The sequence below is a fragment of the Thalassophryne amazonica genome, chromosome 7 (genome assembly GCF_902500255.1).
Source record: "Thalassophryne amazonica chromosome 7, fThaAma1.1, whole genome shotgun sequence".
NCBI classification, from domain to species: Eukaryota; Metazoa; Chordata; class Actinopteri; order Batrachoidiformes; family Batrachoididae; genus Thalassophryne; species Thalassophryne amazonica.
Genome location: NC_047109.1, coordinates 9,857,767 through 9,878,789, shown reverse-complemented (window position 1 = coordinate 9,878,789; position 21,023 = coordinate 9,857,767). Strand labels below are relative to the sequence as shown.

Here is a 21,023-nt window from a genome sequence, read left to right as displayed (position 1 = left end):
CCTCGTACAGGTGGAAAGGCCCTATTTTGTATAAAGGGGTGTAAGGCAGATGAGGAACTACTTCTTCCAACGAATTTCATAATATTCTCCCAAGTTTGATTGTGCTAACCAGAACTGGGCTATTTTTAACTTCATTTGGAAGCGATGTAGTTTTATTGGTAATAAGGCTAGGTAAAGAAACACAGGGGCAGTGCCATGCGTCGACATGAACCTCCCTTTTGCAGTCAGAAAAGTTTCTCAATCATCCAAAAACTATTTGGGCACGGCATGCCCAATTGTAAAATAATAAGCTAGGCACTGCGAGCCCTCCGCTTCCCTTGAAAGTTGTAGTGTCTTAAAGCTGAGACGTGATTTTTTTTTTTTGCCTGTGCCACACAAATCTGGAGATACATTTTTCAGTATCAGAGGACTGATCTCTTAATGTTCAGTGGGAGCATCTGCATTGAATATTAAGCATTTATATCCATAGCATTGGCTAAATCGTCACACCTTGACGATTTAGCCTGCGTATGCTGACGTTTTAAAAATTCTGGCGCACGCTGTCGTACTTCTAATAAATTAATGCAGCTGTCACACATCGACGATTATCCAGCATCTGCCGACAGCTCACTTTACACCCAGTGGTTCTGGTTGGTACTGCACTGTGTGGTGTGTGTCAGAAACAGAGTAATAAAACAATTTTATTTTATTTTTTTTTTTTATCTTGGTGGACCATTTTAATTAATTTATATTGGCTGAGATTTTAACACCTAGGTATGCAAAGCCTGATTCAGACCACATAAAAAGAAAGTTCTCCAAATCATTCAGATTCCCCAAATCTCCCAATGGTAGTGCTTCAGATTTGTCATAATTAATTCTGTAGCCTGAGAAAATGCCAAAAGTGTTTACAGTTGAGACTAAGGCCAGAACTGAAATTTCAGGTCTGGTCAGAAAAAGAATGACATCTGCATATAGCGCCAATTTCTGAACCATTCCACCAAGAGTCGCACCAAAGTTATCATTTGCAGATCTTATGGCCTCTGCAAGAGGTTCAATAGCAAGTGAGAATAACAAAGGGGATAGAGGACAGCCTTGCCTTGTGCCTCTTTGAAGATGGAAGGCCTCTGAAGCACAACCATTAACCAGCACTGTCGCCATTGGAGCCCTGTAGAGCAGTCTCACCCACTTTATGAATTCAAATCCTAATTCATACCTACGAAGGACTTCAAACAAATATTCACATTCCATCCGGTCGAAAGCCTTAGCCACATCTAATGCCGCGTTCACACCGGACGACACGCGAGCGACGGTGGCGACAGGTTCCCATGTAATCCCTATGGAAGGACGCGTTGTGGCGCCACAAAAGTCTAAGCCACGCAATGCGATGTGATGGATGCGAATGAAGCAATTTTGAGCAACTGCCGCGTTTGTGGCGCGATATCGGACTGGATATGTAGTGATGTGGAGATGTCTGGAGTTTATACAGTGGTCCCTCGCTATAATGCAGTTCACCTTTTGCAGATTTTTTTAGTCCAATTTCGCATGCCTTTTTTTTTTTTAACAGCGCATTGTGTTCTTCGTCCTCATCAAGCAGGCCGGTCGCGGCATCGTGAAGGCAGAGCACGCCCATTGTGTTCTGCATGTCTGTTTATAATAATCTTCTTGCCCAGAAGAAAAAAGAGCACCAACAACTACCCATAACTGTGTTCTTCACTCAGAAAGACACCTGCACCAAGGTGTCACTCAGTAGAAAAAGACGTGACAGCGGAGCGGCGCCAGGAGGAAGAGGTGCGATCAGAGGATCTGTGAAATACTGGTCAGTCACTATTAATAATTTCTTATGTGTCCAACCTCGTAGGTTGATCATTAAAATTAAATTTGTTAGTTCTAAAAGCTATCATAATTATTTATAGGAAAATGTTCTATTTTTATTTCTCAAACAAATGTTTGGGCCTGAAAACAGGTTGGTCTTATTTTTCTACTAAGGTCTGAACTTTGAGAGTGTTTACACACGAGAGAAAAGTGAGAAAATGTTCATGCCTGTTTGAGAAAAGTGTATAAAATGTGTAGTGAGGGGTTTTACAGCCTTAAAACGTCTATAATAATTGTAAAAAATAACGCTGACTGCTTTGCGGATTTCGCTTATCGCGGGTTATTTTTGAACGTAACTCCTGAGATAAACGAGGGACCACTGTACTTGATGTGGACATGTCCTGTCCTGTGAGCAGGACGTATGTCCCTTTTGTCCTTTATTTCACAATTATGACAGAGTTTGAGGGGAGAGCAAGCAGCAGCAGCACCGCAGCAGCCATTTTTTTTCCATGTGCGTGCGCAAACAATTTGTCCGTGAAGATCATTTTATTTATTAACTACACAGATGTATAATAAAACAAATGGTGACTGGTTTATAACACATTTATGACAGAGTTTGAGGGGAGAGCGAGCAGCAGCACCGCAGCAGCAGCCAGTTTTTTGTTTGTTTGTTTGTTCACATGTGCGCGCGCGAACGGGACAGTAGGTCCTCAAACTGGGTCCTGGAGAGGCGGACGTACCACTGAAAGCGGCCGTCATCCAGAAGCAGCTCCTGCAGCAAATAATGAAACTCCCCGAATTGGGAACATCTTATGAGGATGTTGTGAACCCAGGGACGGCGCTGCTGGTGACGTTTGTCAGCTTTCCACAAAAAATAGAACACAGCAACTCCTTCCGTATGATCAAGGTCCAGCATGTTGATTTGATGGCGAGCAGAATGGAAGCTCCTCCTATTTGCTGATGCACTGGGGCGAATTTTCGCAGCGAAAGCAGAGCGACACACCAGACGATGGTGGTGCGTCTATCGCCAGGTGAGGGAGGCGAATTGGTGGCGTTGCGTGTCGTCCGGTGTGAACGGGGCATAAGGCTACACAAAGGATTCTTTCTGGACTAATATGTGCAAACTGTAGCACATTAAGAAGACGCTGAACATTACAGTGTGAAAATCTATTCTTGATTAATCCTGTTTGATCAGGATCAATCAGGGCAGGAAAATAAACCTCCAATCTCCTAGCAAGAAGCTTGGACAACAATTTGCAATCTACTCCAATCAAACTTACTGGTCGGTAAGATGAGCAGCAATGCAAAGGTTTACCCTTTTTGAGAATAAGTGCGATAGTGGTCAAGTGTCTGAGGCAGGGAGCCCTCTAGTAAGAGGTTCTACCACCAATTTAGCCATTTTCTTATAAAAGTTTGGACAAAACCCATAGGGGCCTGGGGCTTTTCCACCTGGTAGCAACTTTATTGTCGCATTCTGAGGTATATAAATTTTGGTAAAAGTGCTTCATAATATTGACCATATGCTTGGTTTCAAAATGCTTCACACCATTGCTATCCTTTAGTGAGTGAGTCATATTAAACTCGGCTCTGCCCTTCACTAGACGGGCCAACAATCTTCGTGGTTATTGGCTGATTCAAATAATCTATGCTCGGCATAGAAGACGGCAGCCTCCGATTTCTGAGTGAAAAGGTTACCAAGGGCTGAACGAGCAGCATCTAACTCTGTTAACACTGACTTGGATAGGGAACATTTATAGTCCTTTCCAGATTAGAGATCTGACCTTCGAGCTGTAACTAGGGATGGGCATTCCACACACAAAAGTGAGTCACAATTGACATTTTAATGGCTTTGACAGGGGATAAGAAGTGGACTTGCCGCTCCTGAAAAGCAGTGTAGCAGAGAACCAACGGAGCAGCGGGTCGGAGCACTGCTTCGTTGCTTCAAGCATAGCCGCTGCAGAAGCGGTTGATTACAGAGCCGCTGCATGGTCTGCAATCAATGTAGAAAAATGATCATTTTCCCAACAAACACCCTCAAAACCAAAGGCAGCTCTGAAGGACCAATAAGGGAATCATTAAGCAAAAAGGCTATTGATATCGGTGGATCGAATCAATTCTTAACAATTCTCTAAAAGAACCGGTTATCGATACCTAACCCTAGTTCTAAATGCCATTTTATTCTCCTTTTTTGGCAGAAGTGTATGAAATAACTCCTCTAATACAGGCCTTTACGGCTTCACGTCACTGAATCTGACACATTGTGAGTTAAATATTACTCACAGACATATGCTATTTAGGGTTTTAGTGGGGAAAAATTAAGATAAAGCGAAATAAAACAACTAACCATCGAAGCACTGCTTCATTGGTTCAAAGCAAAGCCACACCCTTCCAATGTCTGCCAATGTTCCCACAAAGACGGAGGAGAAGGACCGTGGCTCATGGCAAGCAGTAAACAGAGTGGAGAGGAGTGAAAATTCACACAGTTCCTTCCTGCGTGGTGAGGCGCCATCCACGCAAACATTGCTGTTGCTTTTATTAGTGCAGAATGGGATTTTGCTTTGACAGTGAGAGTATCATATTTCGGCTCCACATGACACCACGTGTGTGCGCTCATGTGTGGTTCAATTTTCCAAATGACGGAAATCCGTCGTGGTGCCGCAGAACTTTAACCCATGTTTTAGACTGTTTCTGCGCCATGACTTCACTGATATTTTGAGTTACCTCCCGTGCCAGCTCAAAAATATTTATGCCATGGTCACGTGACCCCCTACATTATATCTTAATCAAACATACCGCAATCACTCTCAAATTTCTGTTATGGATTTACCTAGACCACCAAAACTGGATGGTGGTTCCAATTTTATGCCCGTTTGTCTGTCTTCAAGTTATCAGTCTGAAATCAAGTGCCAAAAAGCAATGACAAATTGTTCATAGCAAAGATAAGGTGAGGTGATGGTCTAGTGGTTACGCGTTGACCTTCAGACCAGAGGATCCTCAATTCAAAATCCAGCCAGGCTGGAAAATAACTAAGGGCCCTCGGACAAGGTCCTGGCTGCTCCCGGTGTGTAGAGAGCGCCTTGCCATGGCCGCACCCTGACATTGGTGTGTCAGTGTATCTGCGAGGCATCTATGTAAAGACCTTTGAGCTTCTGATGCAGATGGAAAAGCACACTCAAGTTTAATTTACCATTTAACCAATGTTCTGTGAAAATTATCTGAAAAACAATTCAGAAAGCAAAAATGTTGGGGGTGGGGCACAACACCACATAAGAAACTTTGATTCAAGTGCATGAACTAAATACATGCTCCTGACATTTGATCACATCTAATTTAGCTTATGAAAAGCCACTTCTAACAGGACTTTGACCTTGAAAATTTTTTCAAAGATAAATATTTCTGGAATTTGAAGCCAGTGTTGGCAGAGGTTTGCGTTCTATGAGCGCAGTGCTCTAGTTGGATTATTTGTGACGCTGGCTGTACCAGTTAGAAAGCAACCAGAAAACAGCTGACTAAGCTGTCCCACACACACACACACCACTGACAAATGGTTTCAATCAGATGGGGCGTTCCTTAGTTACTGTGCGGAAACAAAATGCTTACAGTTGGACACCTACCCAGAAGAGGTGAAAACAACACATCCCTTCAACAGTGACGAGCACAGATATCAAAACAGAAGTGATAATGAGAAACATTTCATGAGGTTCTTACGTGGAGCGGCTGTTCTGCCACCACCAGCATTCTGTGCTCAGCATACTTCCTCACGTACTCGTACACGTTGACAGGAGTCACTGGCATGTTGACCCCACCAGAGAGAAGCTCCACCTGAACCAGGTAACAAACAAACACTGTGTTTATCAGAGACATTCTCTGCTTTTGTGGAGCATCGCATACTCGTGTTCATTTGGCAGAAATCACCATCCACGTCTTCCTTCAGCTGATATCAAACTAAAGCGTTACTTGCCTGCATTTTGCACTCATTTGTGTCTGAACAGGAGCACGTGTTGTACCTTACCTGTCCAGCCCCTTCCTCTTTACAGAGATCGATGGCAAAGGCCAAGTCCATGGCAGCAAACACCGCGTCTGCTTCGCCAGCCTGAGAGTGCCGGATTAGCTGCCGCAGGCTCTCGTACATAACCGGGTCGAAGAAAGCAAAGTCGTGCCAGTTTACCTAGAAAGGAAGACAACAATGATGAGCTGCTTCCTTCGGAAAACACAAAATAAAGTAGCAGGGACAAGGGAAGCCCTTTTTCGTGTTTTTTTTTTTCTTACCTTCCTCCCAAGCAATACCTTGATCACGTGCCTGTTCAACGTAATCGGGCAGAGTTCATTCTGTAGGAGACACAGTCCAAGTATTCTGCAGAGAAGACAAATAAACAAATCCTTATTGGAAGATTAGGATATGATTTGAGTTCATATGAAGATTGATTTTTTTTTTTTATGTATCAAACAAATCCCGACTGAATGTGATTTCATTACCTGCCGATGTTCCGAAAGCAGTTGAGTCTGGCCTCTGTGTTTTTGCCGGGTCGAGGGGAGTAGAACCCTCGTTTTCCAGGCTGGTAGAAAAGTGGAGCATTATCGTCCCCATCGTCTGGGTCATCCAGCTCCATGTCCACCACGCTGCGGGTGGATCCATGACGTTTACGGTTCTCCTGCTGCAACAACCAGACAGAAGAGGAAACTGCATCAGTGAGATAACTGTGGCATTTAGGAGCTGCACACTGCAGAAGAATTCGCTCCACATGCATTTAGAGAATTCTAAATTCCATTCTGTCTGAGATTCAAGTCTGAGATTACTTGTGCTTTCTCTGGTGCCTCCAGAAGACCCAGGTCCAATATACTGTCAGCACCATTTTCCCTGCAAGAAGAGAAGAAGCACTCAGAAACTATCACAGTGTGGTGTGGCAACATTTAAGCTAATTAATCTTCTTATGAAAGCAAACTGTTTCACTGCATCACGCTGCGCTGAAACACAGTAAAGGGGGGTTGGGGGGGTCACATATTTGTGCTCCCCAACTCCCACCTGTGTAAAGTGTTAATACAGAAAAGTATGAAAGCATATGCATATAATAAAGTATCTTAATTTAGTGCATGTGTACAAGTACTTCTGAACAGAGGATCCTTGTTTGATTCCCTGACTGTCAAACCGGAAAAAATTACTAAGGGCATTAGGACAAGGTGTTTAATCCCCAGGTTGCACCTAGTGTGCAGTTGAGTGCCGTGCAGGACTGACATTTGTGTGCGAGAATATAAAGGCATCATTGGAAATTGCTTTGAGCATCTGCTTCAGATTCTGCTATAAATGGAGTTCATTTAACGTGATGCATGCTTTGAAGCACTGACATAATCATGTTGAGTAGGGGTGTGACAAACACACACAACCCATTTTATGGTCCTTCTCCTGTGTGGTGGGTGGAGTCAATAATCCAAATATTAGAGCAGTAGCCAGCAGATTAACAGAGACACATCTACTGAAACTGTGTCACAAACTGAAGAGTAAACACAGCGAACGTTGCTTTTCTTTGAATCTGGTTTAGCATATTTTTCTTATAAAAGTATTAAAGAAGTTTCTTGACAATGAGAATGTTCAAAGCTGGACAGGTCAGGTAGCTTTAATTTGTTCATTTCATATGAAAACCTGCAATAAATTCTGCAGTTAATGCAGCAAAAGTAGATTACTTCCAGGTGCCCTTAATCCCTTTAGCCCCAGATTGATTTACCTTCCGTGTGCAATGAGAAGTTCCATGGCCTCCTCTACCCGGGCCCTGAGAGAATCCTCGCTGGCCAGCAGCAGTAGCAGTTGTGCAGGAGAAAGTTCCAGCAACATTCCTGTGATTTTGCTGGCAAATGCCTGAAGAGAAACACATGGCTGGTCATAGTCTGAACCATAAATAAATAAAAGTCCAGAGATTTCAACACACGTTTGTGTGTTTGCACTTCAAAAGGGCAAAGTGGTGAGGGAAGCCCCTCAAACGTCTGGTTCCACGACCTGTGATATTCAGTGATGAAAGTGGGCCATGGTGGGTCTATTTACCCACCAATAAAATCTCCAAAAACCTAAATTTTTTGTTGGGTCAGGTCAATTTTTCCACCCCAGTCTTTTCACACAACTTATATTGTGCTACTGGCCTTAAAAAAAAAAAAAAAAAAAAAAAAAAAAAAAAAACTACACCGTAAAAGAAATCACAATTCAAAGAACTCAAAAATAATAATGATTCTCAGTATCAATTCAAATGGAACAACTGGAGTATTTATGGCACAAACTTGTTCAATCTTCACTCACTTATGAGTTTTCCTAGTTTTGGCAAGCGCTTTGGAGTTATTGATAGTCTCTGTTTTCAAATTCTTGGCCACCATAAAATCCTTACAAATGTGTTTTTACTTCAAGATTAATTTCTGATTATTGTACATTTTGAAGTTAAAAAACTTTTCTTACAATAGAAAACTATTTTAGACAAATTAAATAGCATGAAAAGTAATGTTTACAAGTAGTAATGGTAGATTCATTCATTCATTCAGCAAATGTTTAAATTTCTGATGTGGGACAAGAAATACATTTCTTAAAATATTAAGAAATATGAAACAGCACAGATATTTTCCTTGATTACTTGCTAGTTTTAAATAAATTTTTAAATTAAAAAAAACTGTAATTTAAACTTGAGACTTTTCTTGTAGTTACAGCAGTAACAATTTAAAAACTGTGTAGCTTTATTTGGTAAAAAAAAAAAAAAAATACAACCCCTGGCATTATGGAATCACTGGCCTCGGAGGATATTCATTCAGTTGTTTAATTTTGTAGAAAAAAAGCAGATCACAGACATGACACAAAACTAGAGTCATTTCAAATGGCAACTTTCTGGCTTTAAGAAACACTATATGAAATCAGGAAAAAAAAATAGTGGCAGTCAGTAACGGTTACTTTTTAGACCAAGCAGAGGGAAAAAATATGGAATCACTCAATTCTGAGGAAAAAATTATGGAATCATGAAAAACAAAAGAACGCTCCAACACATCACTAGTACGTATTTTGTTGCACCACCTCTGGCTTTTATAACAGCTTGCAGTCTCTGAGGCATGGACTTAATGAGTGACAAACAGTACTCTTCATCAATCTGGCTCCAACTTTCTGATTGCTGTTGCCAGATCAGCTTTGCAGGTTGGAGCCTTGTCATGGACAATTTTCTTCAGCTTCCACCAAAGATTTTCAACTGGATTAAGATCCGGACTATTTGCAGGCCATGACATTGACCCTATGTGTCTTTTTGCGAGGAATGTTTTCACAGTTTTTGCTCTATGGCAAGATGCATTATCATCTTGAAAAATGATTTCATCCCCAAACATCCTTTCAATTGATGGGATAAGAAAAGTGTCCAAAATATCAACGTAAACTTGTGCATTTATTGATGATGTAATAACAGCCATCTCCCCAGTGCCTTTACCTGACATGCAGCCCCATATCATCAATGACTGTGGAAATTTACATGTTCTCTTCAGGCAATCATCTTTATAAATCTCATTGGAACGGCACCAAACAACATCCTACAACATCGTACAACATCCTTCGGGACAGTTACCATCCTGCACATGACCTATTCCACCTGTTACCTTCAGGGAGAAGATACAGGTCCACACGTGCTAGAACTTCTAGAATGGCCCGCAGTCTGTATTCCCAGGCTTTGAGGCTGATAAACCTGCAGTCTCTCCCTCCCCTTCCTTCTCTGTCATCGCCCGCCATCACTACACGTCACATCCCACCATTACAATAACTGTGAATTGGTCTTTGCATTGCTGCAGCAGTCACTCGACACTCCCCAACATCCCTGTTTACTGGGACCCCCCCCCACCATTACATTTACACACTTTACTCTGTTCTACTGTGCACTAAGATGCTGAACTGTCTCTCTGTGCCTTACTTAATAATGAAGGTTTACAAACATATTCATACCCACGAATAAGTTATTATGTCATGAATAAGCTACTATGCCGTTGTTTGAGGCTCCATCGAAATTTCGTGTCATTTATAATTGTTGTTATTATGGCAATGACAAAGTACTGAATTGAATTGAAACAAAAGTTCCAGCATCATCACCTTGCCCAATGCAGATTCGAGATTCATCACTGAATATGACTTTCATCCAGTCATCCACAGTCCACGATTGCTTTTCCTTAGCCCATTGTAACCTTGTTTTTTTCTGTTTAGGTGTTAATGATGGCTTTTGTTTAGCTTTTCTGTATGTAAATCCCATTTCCTTTAGGCGGTTTCTTACAGTTCGTCACAGATGACTCCAGTTTCCTCCCATTCGTTCCTCATTTGTTTTGTTGTGCATTTTCGATTTTTGAGACATATTGTTTTAAGTTTTCTGCCTTGACGCTTTGATGTCTTCCTTGGTCTACCAGTATGATTGCCTTTAACAACCTTCCCATGTTGTTTGTATTTGGTCCAGAGTTTAGACACAGCTGACTATGAACAACCAACATCTTTTTCAACACTGCGTGATGATTTACCCTCTTTTAAGAGTTTGATAATCCTCTCCTTTGTTTCAATTGACATCTCTCGTGTTGGAGCCATGATTCATGTCAGTCCACTTGGTGCAACAGCTCTCCAAGGTGTGATCACTCCTTTTTAGATGCAGACTAACCAGCAGATCTGATGTGATGCAGGAGTTAGTTTTGGGGATGAAAATTTACAGGGTGATTCCATAATTTATTCCTCAGAATTGAGTGAGTCCATATTTTTTTTTCCCCTCTGCTTGGTCTAAAAAAGTAACCATTTACTGACTGCCACAATTTTTTTCCTGATTTCTTACAGTGTTTCTTAAAGCCAGAAAGCTGCCATTTGAAATGACTTTAGTTTTGTGTCATGTCTGTGATCTGCTTTTTTTTCTACAAAATTAAACAACTGAATGAACATCCTCCGAGTCCGGTGATTCCATAATTTTTGCCAGGGGTTGTAGTTTGAACACTCAGCTCGACAATGACTGATTCAACATCAGCTGCAGCTAAAAAGCTAATTTAGCTGATAAACATTAGCAGAGCACTAACATAACGTATTATTTTCACTCACTCAGACAAATTTTGTCTGTTGCTCAAACTCATTAATCTTGTGGTTTTGACCCACAGAGAGAGTTAAACTCACGTCTGTATGCCAACGGTGTTAGCATTTTTAGCAGCTGGGAGTATCACCAGTTATCTCCACTTAATGCATGATTACTTTAGGAAAAAAATAGCTCATAACTTTTAATCTCCACAACAAAGTAAACTGTTAATAGAACCACCGCACAGACCCACAAAATATGACTTAACATACGTTCAAAACAAAATAACCCTTCCTCTTTGGAAATTATTGGCGGCTTGCAAACCAACACAGTGCATTACCGCCACCAACTGTTTGGGCGTGGAACTGAAATTAACTGAATGAATTGATTCTGGCATATGTTGTCAAAAATAACCCGGAAACGTTCACCAAGCAAGTAAAAACCCAGATTTACGGTAATTTCCTGAAAACTTTCATCACTGGATATTTCATCATAAAACAATGCATTCACACCTGATATACAGTAAAACTCACATATAATGATTCAGGTGGACCAGTGAATTTTGTCAGTTATAATCAAAATCCGTTATATGTATAATACAGACAAAATCCATTATATGTATGTAACGGATTAGTTAGTCAGGAGGTGCTGAATGATCTACAGGGAATCCTGAATTGGGACCTGTCTTATTTAATGACCGGGTCAAAACTTCCTCGAAAAAACAAAACAAAAAACAAAACAAAAAAAAAAACACCTGCCTAAAATATGCGACGGCCATTATGTGCTTTAAAAACATTACATTTGGTCAAGTCACTCTTTTTTCTAGTCTGCTACAGTAATACGTTAAAATCCTAAAGCAGTAATGTCCAAAGCATTCCAGAAAGGGCCAAGAGGGTGCAGGTTTTTCTTTGCGGCCACTGACTCCAGCAGGTGATTTCACTGATGAACTCATCCCATCTACTAAAAGTGATGTTCATCAGTGAAATCGCCAGCTGAAGTCAGTGACTGGAAAGAAAACTTGCACCATCTTGGCCCTTTCTGAAATACTATGGACACCACTGTCCTAAAGCCCGATTTATGCTTCTGCAACTGTGTAACGCTGTGCCATGCAATAACGTCAACGTATGTGACAGTTTTAAAGTTGTCCATCACGTCTTTATGCAATTTTTCTGGATTATGCATTTTCTGGATATGCCCCTCAATGAGCTCTTCTTTTTACAAGCATCAACCTCCAAATCAAAGGTAAGGCGTGCAATTTCCTCCATGAATCGTGGATCATTTGCGTGTCTGTGTTGTGAAGTTGGTTATGTTTGCGGACTTTCTGTCAAACGTATTTGATCCATGATCAAAATATAATCAGCAGGCACACTGCAAAAACTTTTAAAATATAACGGGAGAGGAAGGAGTGAAAATGTAAAAGTGACAAATCACAGCCTTTTTCAGTCTCAGGTTTAGCAGGTGTGTGTGTGTGTCTGTGTATATATGTGTGTGTGTGTGTGTGTCTCAGACTGCAGGTCCCGTGTCTGAGCACGGTTTGGGAAAAAAAAGAAAAAGAAAAAAAAAAGGGCAGGCTTTTAGCCACAGAAAAACAGTACCCACTTTCTTCAATTCCACGAGTGTCAGTGCTGAACCTGAACTTCATACCTCTGTTACTGGGCAATCCCAGACTGCTTTGTCCGGTACACACAAAGGGTTTTTAATGGAAATGCATTGTAGTCAGACAGGGCATTTTGTCCTTTGTGAACACACATGGAAAACCGTACTAAAGCACTGGCACTTTTGTTTTTGTCTGGTGAGTGCAAATATCTGGTTTACACGATGATGGGTTAGGTGAAGTTAACTGTATCCCAAATTTCAAGTTATTACGTATTGAAAACAAAGTTTTCTGTTTCCAGATGGTGGCGCTAACGCTCTTCCAGATGGGTGTGGCTAATGAAGTATACAGTCTGCACCTGAAACTAGATGCCAGGCGAGTTTACACATATGGACCACCTCAAAAGCAGACAAATCTTTAACATTACTGATGAAAAATAACAGGGTTTTAAATAGTAAAAGTGTTTTTTGTTTTCTTTCTGCTGTCTGTTTTGGTGAGGCAGAGCATTAACAGATGCAGATGATTTGTTACCGGCTGCATTGCATGAACACGTGGGTACAGTCTCTCCCCCAGAGCTTGTCTGTGTGCAGGCAGGGGGTCGGGTTCGTCACTGGGGTTCCCCTCTGAAGAGGGTCGGAAAGGTCTGGTATCTATGGACAGCTGCCTCCTGGAGTCTCTGTCACAGAGGGATCAACAACAAAAGTGTTATGACTCCGATGCAGGCAATAAAAATAATAAATGACTTCGTTTTAAACAGAAACTATTGGAGTTCACCTGTCTCGATCTCTCCGAGAGCCGGCACGTAGCCCTCCACTTCTCCTTTCTCGTTCTCTGTCTCTATTCCTTAAACGCTGCATTAGATCTACACAAAAACACACAGACATAGAATAGAGAAGCTCAGCATTGAATCCAATTTAAAAAAACTGAAGATATGCATTTTCACTCATGGAAAATCTGTTTTCATCATCACACAGCAGTGCAACGATGAAACCAGGTTCCAAAATGTAGTTTCTATGCGTTGTCATACTTGAATTGTAATCATGATGACACGTACTGCTGGCCTGCATGCCCTTGCTGACACTCTGAACACAGTCCAGATTTGGAAGTTTATCATTGGAGAGGAGGGCCAGGGCGATGGCCGTGTAGAAGCTGCGGGCCACGCCGCTGCCCTCTCCTGGCTCATCTTTGAACGTGACCTTCACCCGGTGCACGGCCATGGATGTGGTTGTGCAGCGTCGGCCAAAGTGCGCATTGAGCTGACGCATGGTCTGCTGAATAAGCTGGTCCCGATCCCGGTCCACTTCTAAGGCCAGGTCACGGGACTGCAAATTTCTGAGCTTCTCCATCTCCCGACGGAACTTTGACTCCTTCACCTCAAAGCCACCGAGCTCAGTGAGGATCTGAAACAAAATGAAACCATGAGATGATTCTGAAAACACACACACACACACACACACACACACACACAAAGGATCTGATAATTCCCGAGACATTGCTGGTTAACAGCTCATTCATGCACGATGCCTTGTTTAATTAAAATAATACTTATTTTCTATTGTGTTTTATATAACGGCTGAGTGGATAATTGTCATTTGATTGGTGCTTTGGATGTCACGTGACATGGATTATTCGTTCCATTTACCATGCAATATGGTTCCATACATTTTGTACCATTGCACGCTGTGAACACTGCCCACAAACACACTAGTGGGGCGGCGTTTAACTAAATGTGGCAGGGTTTGTTTTGCTGACAGATGACTATGTGAACGAGCACAATGACGGTGCCAAGTCTTCTAACACACACACACACACACACACACACACACACACACACACACACACACACACACACACACACACACACACACACACACACACACACACACACACACACACACACACACACACACACACAAATCCACTAAGCTCAGTTAGTATGAAAAGCTGGACACATTTTTGACGTGATTTTTCGCTGGCGTGACAAAGTACACAAAGTCTTTTTTTTTTTGTTTTTGGAAGTACACGAAGTCAGTGCACGACATCACAGACTACATTGTCAATTATTTTTGGACTCTTATTCAAAATTAGTGTTGGATTGTTTATGTCAAAGCAGCAGTGATGCACCAAAATGCAAGTCCCTTTTCTCTTATTTATAAATTAATATAATATCAAATGACAAGGATCTATTTTAGCTGTTACATAAAACAAATAATGAATGTTTTTACATTCTTTCAATGGAACAAATATTTAATTTGGTTCCATTCAACAAGGCAAAGCTGAGTTGAATGGAACATTCCAGCCTTCACCCCATGAAATATTTGTACCACTGAACTCAAACATTTTTTATTTGTATAATATAAGCTGTATTCTGTTAGCAGACTAAAGGAGGGGCTAATGAACAACAGCTTTCCAGCTTTCTCACTCATTCTTCTTCAACTTACTCCAATTAAGGGGTCACGGGGGTTCTACAACATTAAAATGAATTAGATAGAAACGCACTGATCCAGGTTCAGCTCCTACATCTTCCATAAAGACACGTCCAAAGAGTTCCAGTGACAGACGCCAGCGGCCCAGCAGCATGTCGTGCGAGATCATCATGCCCATGAAGCTACAGTGTGGTCTGGACAGGACATAAAAACGTTAGCAGCATCTTAAACCTGTATAAAAACACTTCAGCAACTACAAGTCCAAAAACTACAATTTCTGCCCAGTTTAATTTTGTTTATAGTTTGATAATTCATAAATCAAAGTTCCAGATCTGCTTGAAAAAAAAAAAAAAAAAACTTGAACCTTGAATCACTCATGTCTATAGGTGTCGTTAGTCCCCCCCCCCCAAATAATAAAAATCTTTCCTTTTTTTGTACAGACGAACCACAAAATTAGAGAGAATTGTAATTATTTACAGAGCATCCAGAAAGTATTCACTGCAATTCACCTTTTCCACATTGTCATGTTACAGCTTTATTCCAAAATGGATTAAATTCATATTTTCCCTTAAAATTATACACACAACACCCCATAATGACAAGGAAAAGGTCTTATTGAAAGTTTTGCAAATTTATTAAAAATAAAAAACTTAAGAAACCAGAGTGGCTTCCATCTGGCCACTGTACGATACAGGTCTGATTGGTGGATTGTTGCAGGGATGGTTGTCCTTCTAGAAGGTTCTCCTCTCTCCAGAGGAATGCTGGAGCTCTGACAGAGTGACCATCGGATTCTTGGTCACCTCCCTGACTAAAGGTGCCCTGACACGGGCATGTTTTTGATTCACGCAACTGCACGACCTGTGTCGTGACGATCCCACCCACTGTGTTCACAGCTGGACGCTGTTTGTTGACGCTGTTCTTTCACCAGCTGCCATGTGCTCTCTGCTGGAAGCCGTGTATATAAAATAATTATTTCATGGCGGATTAATCATTTTTTTCTGCAAATTGGCCGTTGAAAACGGCTGTAATCACTTCCTGAATCACAGAGGAGGCTGCAGCCAGAGCCATTCGCGCGCGCCTAACAAGCAGCAGAAAGCATTTGGAGCCATCTAAAAAGGTAATTATTTGACTTGTTCACATTGTCATGGCTTGATAAAACAGTTGTGTGTTCTTTGCTTCTGTTTATAACAGATTTAACTTCTTGTTATAATCCTTCAGACGACTTGCGCTCTGATGCGATCTGCTGACGTTACCACTCACTCTGTTCACTTCTTTACTCCACTTCACGAGCGGCACACTGTGTTGGAGATTAGATCGCGCCACATAGCATGACATTTGTGTGTGAAAATTTTTTTGGAACATTTCAAAATTTTCCCTCTGGCGTCCTGTCTGCACCAGTTAAAGACAAGTTTACTCTCCAGCACGACACATCACAACACAGGTCATGCTGTTGCATGAATCAAAAACATGCTCGTGTAAGGGCACCTTAAAGCCTTTCTCCCACCATCACTCAGTTTAGACGGGTAGCCAGCTCTAGGAATAGTCCTGGTGGATTCGAACTAATTCCATTTACAGATGATGGAGGCCACTGTGCTCATTGGGACCTTCAAAGCAGCAGGAATATTTCTGTACCCTTCCCCAGATTTGTGCTTTGAGACAATCCTGTCTCAGAGGTCTACAGTACAGACAGTTCCTTTGACTTCATGCTTGGTTTGTGCTCTAACATTCACTGTCAACTGTAGGGCCTTATATGTAGACAGGTGTGTGCCTTCCCAAATCATGTCCACTCAACTGAATTTACCCCACGTGGGCTCCAATTAAGCTTTAGAAACATCTTAAGGATGATCAGTGGAAACATGATGCACCTGAGCTCAATTTTGAGCTCATGACAAAGGCTGTGAATACTTATGTACATGTGATTTCTTAGTTTGTTTCCATTTTCCAAAAATCTAAAAACAACTTTTTGTACACTGTCATTATGGGGTATTGTGTGTAGAATTCTAAGGAAAAAAAAATTTCATCCATTTTGGAATAAAGGCTCTAAAATGTGGAAAAAGTGAAGCACTGTATTTATTTTAAATTGTGAGGCAGGGCACGTAATTCCCTTCAAACTGGGTTTCTGATGTTTTATCATTACATATATGTTTATATTTACACTTGCTTTAATTTTTTTTTTTTGGGGGGGGGGGGGGGGGGAGAATCATTTTATTTGCCCATGCCATGATGTGAGGTAAGATCTGAGCCTGGAACGCTGACAATGTTTTTACAGTGAGTAGACAGAGTTCAAAATTTGTTTTTGATCAAACTGTGGTATGTCGAGGAAATGGAAGAGCAAGAAATTATGTTTGTTCGTTTATCACAAACCATACTGTCATGACTACAATGAACAGTGATATTGCACACCACAGGTTTTCCTCATATCATGCAAGCCTATGCCAAAACACAGTTAACAATGGTGCTAAATGCCATAATTCCTCCCTAGTTTGGGGGCATAAAATAAGCCGAGAAACTTTTTTTTTCCTTCCTTTTTTAAAATCTGACATTCTGAGACGTATTGTTTTGTGCCTTGGCAGAACTATGCATGTCCCAGTTTGGATAATATGCTTTGATGGAAGCGTAACAGGCTTTCTTTTCATGAGACCCTGCTGTGACATGAATGCAAATCAGATGTGGTACCTGAATGACGGGAGAGGAGGTCCATCGCTCTCCGTCAGGCCAATCTCAGCCAGCAAGCTGCTCTTCAGCTGAGCAGCGAGGTCATGCGGTGAGGGGCCGGGTTTTGAAGCCTCCAGTTCCTGCTCTGCCAATGACTGGTTGTCAACACTCCGCTGGCCAGTTTCCATACTCATTACATTCTTTAGGTTGGCTGAGTATGACATTTTAGTGGGCAGGACCTGTGTGATTGGGTCAGAATCTTTCTTTAATGACACGAATGGCTGTGTAGCGTCAGAAGATGGCAGTGTAATGATGAAATAATGGAAATGGGACAGAGAACAAATCCATGTTCCTATATCCATGTCAGTGAGCAACAAGACTGTTTAACTTCCTTTACTTCTTGCTACTCAATATTTCCAATTTCTGCAGAGCAATGGAATTAACAGCTTTTAACCTCTTCCCTTTTCTTCAACAATGACCACGATGTTTGCTTTTGATGGATATGAGAACACAGCTTGTTGGTGCAGTGAGGAGGGGTGGTATACCTGAGAGGGGGAGGGTAGAGAGCAGTCCATGTTTACCTCCAGGCAGTTCCTGTCCACGCTTGCCTCGGTCAGGCCTTTGGTTGCCATGTATGAGGAAGAATACAAGCCCTGAGAGGGACGCCCAAACAGATCCTCCTTCCTGGCGTTAGGCTGCAAGAGATGATCACAATTAAAAGGTGAACTCGCAAAAAACGCTCAAGTCTTTCTAGAATAGCATCTTTGCGAAAATGAATCTTTGCCTGTTTGGTACCATGAGTGAAATGTGTAGTGTTTTTAATGTCTTCTGCCACGTCTATTTGTCAAATTAAAAGCACCTGTGTACAGCACAATGCAGAAAAGACAAACAGTTGTGCGTGCAATTTTAACCACGCACACTGGGGAAAGCTGACATTTGCTGTTTAGATCAAGGATGAGTGGTGCCAAAACCTTACACTGATTGGACTAATATTTTTAGAGAAGCTACATATATTAGCTAACACTATATTAGCACTGAACAACAGACACTGAAATATGGACACTGCCAATCCCGCAGGGGACAGTCATCTACATATTAAATATTTATTCAGTTCAATGTAAGTACATAATTGTAAATATGTAAAAATACAATGATGACACAAGAAAATGAAAACATTTATTTCCATTGTGGTCCATTTAAAAAAAAAAATCAAATGACAAAATAGAAGTAAAAATAAAATAATAATACTGACGATGATAATAATAGTGGGTATATAACAAGAGCCTAAACAATTTCTAAATACATTAAGACAGTTAACTAACATAAAAAAATTTCGTAATTAACAGGAAAGAAAAGGGTTGAATTCTTCTAAAAACCATTGAAGTCTAACATCTAAGGTGCTAAAAAACATTCTGGAATCACACACCATTATAACTCATTACAGAAACTTTATGCAATTTATCATCACCCTTGAAAAATGTCAGCGACCTATTATGGGACTCCGGCGAGGGCCGTCGCATCTCCTCTATCTCTGCTCCAACCTTCAAAGTCCCTACTTCACCAGGCTGTGAATTCTTCAAACTATATTGGATTAATCATGGAATTGATCAGCTGGTCTCTGAACGCTATTGACACCATTTTTTCTACAAGAAGATCAGGGCCGGGGGACCCTGCGTGCCCAGAAGGAACCTACCCTGCAGGTTATGTTCTTGATGCCTAGGAGACTTGGCAGGTCGCATGCTTTGCGCCTTTCTCTGTGGAGGATGTCGAGGATTTATTCATATTTGGATTCATAGTAGGAGGGCTGGTACTTATTGGCTTATGTGCTGCCCCGACCTACCGCAAGATTGGCAAGACGGCTGTCGCCAAAACCATGACCCCTCGCTTGTCCGTCATGATTAATGAGTTGGGCAAGGCAATGCATACTCAGACTGCGTTATCCCTTGAACTCAGACGCAAATTGGATAGAATCTCGGCGCAAATGCGCGCCTTGCAGGACAAAGTGAAGATTTCAGAGGCCGGGGAAATTTTCATAATTGGGATTTGGTTTGTTCATGTGAAGCTGGAAAAGTGTTTTTCACTGCCAAACCACAAACACGGCAGGCTTATCAGCCTCTACAGGATAAAATGCCCATTGTTTTTCCTCCAGAAGAATATCTACGGCCTTGGGAAGATTGGCTGCCTCCTTATCTCTCTTACTCCAGTACATAAGGACAGACTCACACATGGACAAAGACTGAAGCATGCTCCACTTTCCCTCCTACCTCCCCTCCTTCTGTAGTGCCCCTGCGCCTATCATTTACCACCCTCCAGCGCTTTGTGCATTCTTTTGCACAAAGCCAAAAGAATGCACAAGGAAGCAAGTTCACAAAGCCACCTCAGGATTTAGCAGGAGAGTCTGACCTGCAAGAGGTGCGGCTGGTCTGCCAGTGGGATAGCCTCAGCCAGGGGAACATCGAACGGATTGGGTGGGATGCAGCCAAGGAAGGTCATGGAGTCAGAGCGACGGAAGAAGGGGTGGTTCTGACCAGTTTCTGATGGAACTGGCTCGTCATCCTTGTCCTGCAGAGTTGAACCTGAGATGCAATGACAACAAAGCAACTGTTAGATGCCAACAGGATACCACAAAATACAAAGCAGTTTTTCCTCCCAGTTTCAAACCTGAAAATAATTATATTTAATTTCCTTTTTTGTCTACCTGCTCACCTCCTTGACCGTTTGCAGACACCTCAGAAATCAACACCTGTTTGAACACTATATGAGGAAGTTTAAACTGTTAACTATCTGACTTACTTTGATTGGTGTCCTCATCATTGTCATGTTCAGAATCCTCATTGTCCAAACCAAGCTCCAAAATCTCTCGATTCCTGTAACAACAAAAAGGTAATGATTACTATGAACAAAAACAATACAAACAACTGTATTTCTTACATTTTAAAACAGTTAACTATTAGGGATGACCTGATCTAAAACATAAGGACAAAGAAGTTGGCGAAAATGAGGGCACATACAGTGGGGTAAAAAAGTATTTAGTCAACCCCTGATTGTGAAAGTTGTCCTACTTAGAAAGATGAGAGAGGTCTGTAATTTTCAACATAGGTACACTTCAAATATGAGACAAAATGAGAAAAAAAAATCCAGGAAATCACATTGTAGGATTTTTAAAGAATTCATTTGTGAATTATGGTGGAAAATAAGTATGTGGTCAATAAAGGTTTAACTCAATACTCTGTAACATAATCTTTGTTGGCAGTGACAGAGGTCAAACGTTTCCTGTAAGTTTTCACCAGGTTTACACACACTGTAGCTGGTATTTTGGCCCATTCCTCCATGCAGATCTCCTCTAGAGCAGTGATGTTTTGGGGCTGTCGCTGGGCAATGTGGACTTTCAACTCCCTCAACAAATTTTCTATGGGGTTGAGGTCTGGAGACTGGCTTGCCCACTCCAGACCTTGAAATGCTTTTTACGGAGCCACTCCTTCATTGCCCGAGCGGTGTGTTTGGGATCATTGTCATGCTGGA

The 21,023-nt window shown here is 41.5% G+C and overlaps 1 protein-coding gene across 5 annotated transcripts in view; it reads right to left on the bottom strand.

The window, feature by feature from the left end:
- Positions 1–21,023, bottom strand: part of ubr5 (ubiquitin protein ligase E3 component n-recognin 5) — a 105,594-nt gene that overhangs the window by 18,121 nt on the left and 66,450 nt on the right. For 2 of the 5 annotated variants that reach the window (XM_034173824.1, XM_034173825.1), the window contains exons 33-46: positions 20,295–20,368; positions 19,905–20,077; positions 18,047–18,196; positions 17,523–17,740; positions 14,920–15,040; positions 13,448–13,820; positions 13,195–13,282; positions 12,952–13,096; positions 7,512–7,642; positions 6,589–6,649; positions 6,268–6,446; positions 6,061–6,145; positions 5,804–5,959; positions 5,500–5,613 (exon numbers count right to left, since the gene is read on the bottom strand). In XM_034173824.1, coding sequence (XP_034029715.1) covers positions 5,500–5,613; positions 5,804–5,959; positions 6,061–6,145; positions 6,268–6,446; positions 6,589–6,649; positions 7,512–7,642; positions 12,952–13,096; positions 13,195–13,282; positions 13,448–13,820; positions 14,920–15,040; positions 17,523–17,740; positions 18,047–18,196; positions 19,905–20,077; positions 20,295–20,368 — 2,068 coding nt within the window. The remainder of the gene's footprint in view (positions 1–5,499; positions 5,614–5,803; positions 5,960–6,060; positions 6,146–6,267; positions 6,447–6,588; positions 6,650–7,511; positions 7,643–12,951; positions 13,097–13,194; positions 13,283–13,447; positions 13,821–14,919; positions 15,041–17,522; positions 17,741–18,046; positions 18,197–19,904; positions 20,078–20,294; positions 20,369–21,023) is intronic. The other 3 variants (XM_034173827.1, XM_034173828.1, XM_034173829.1) reach the window with 3 other exon arrangements.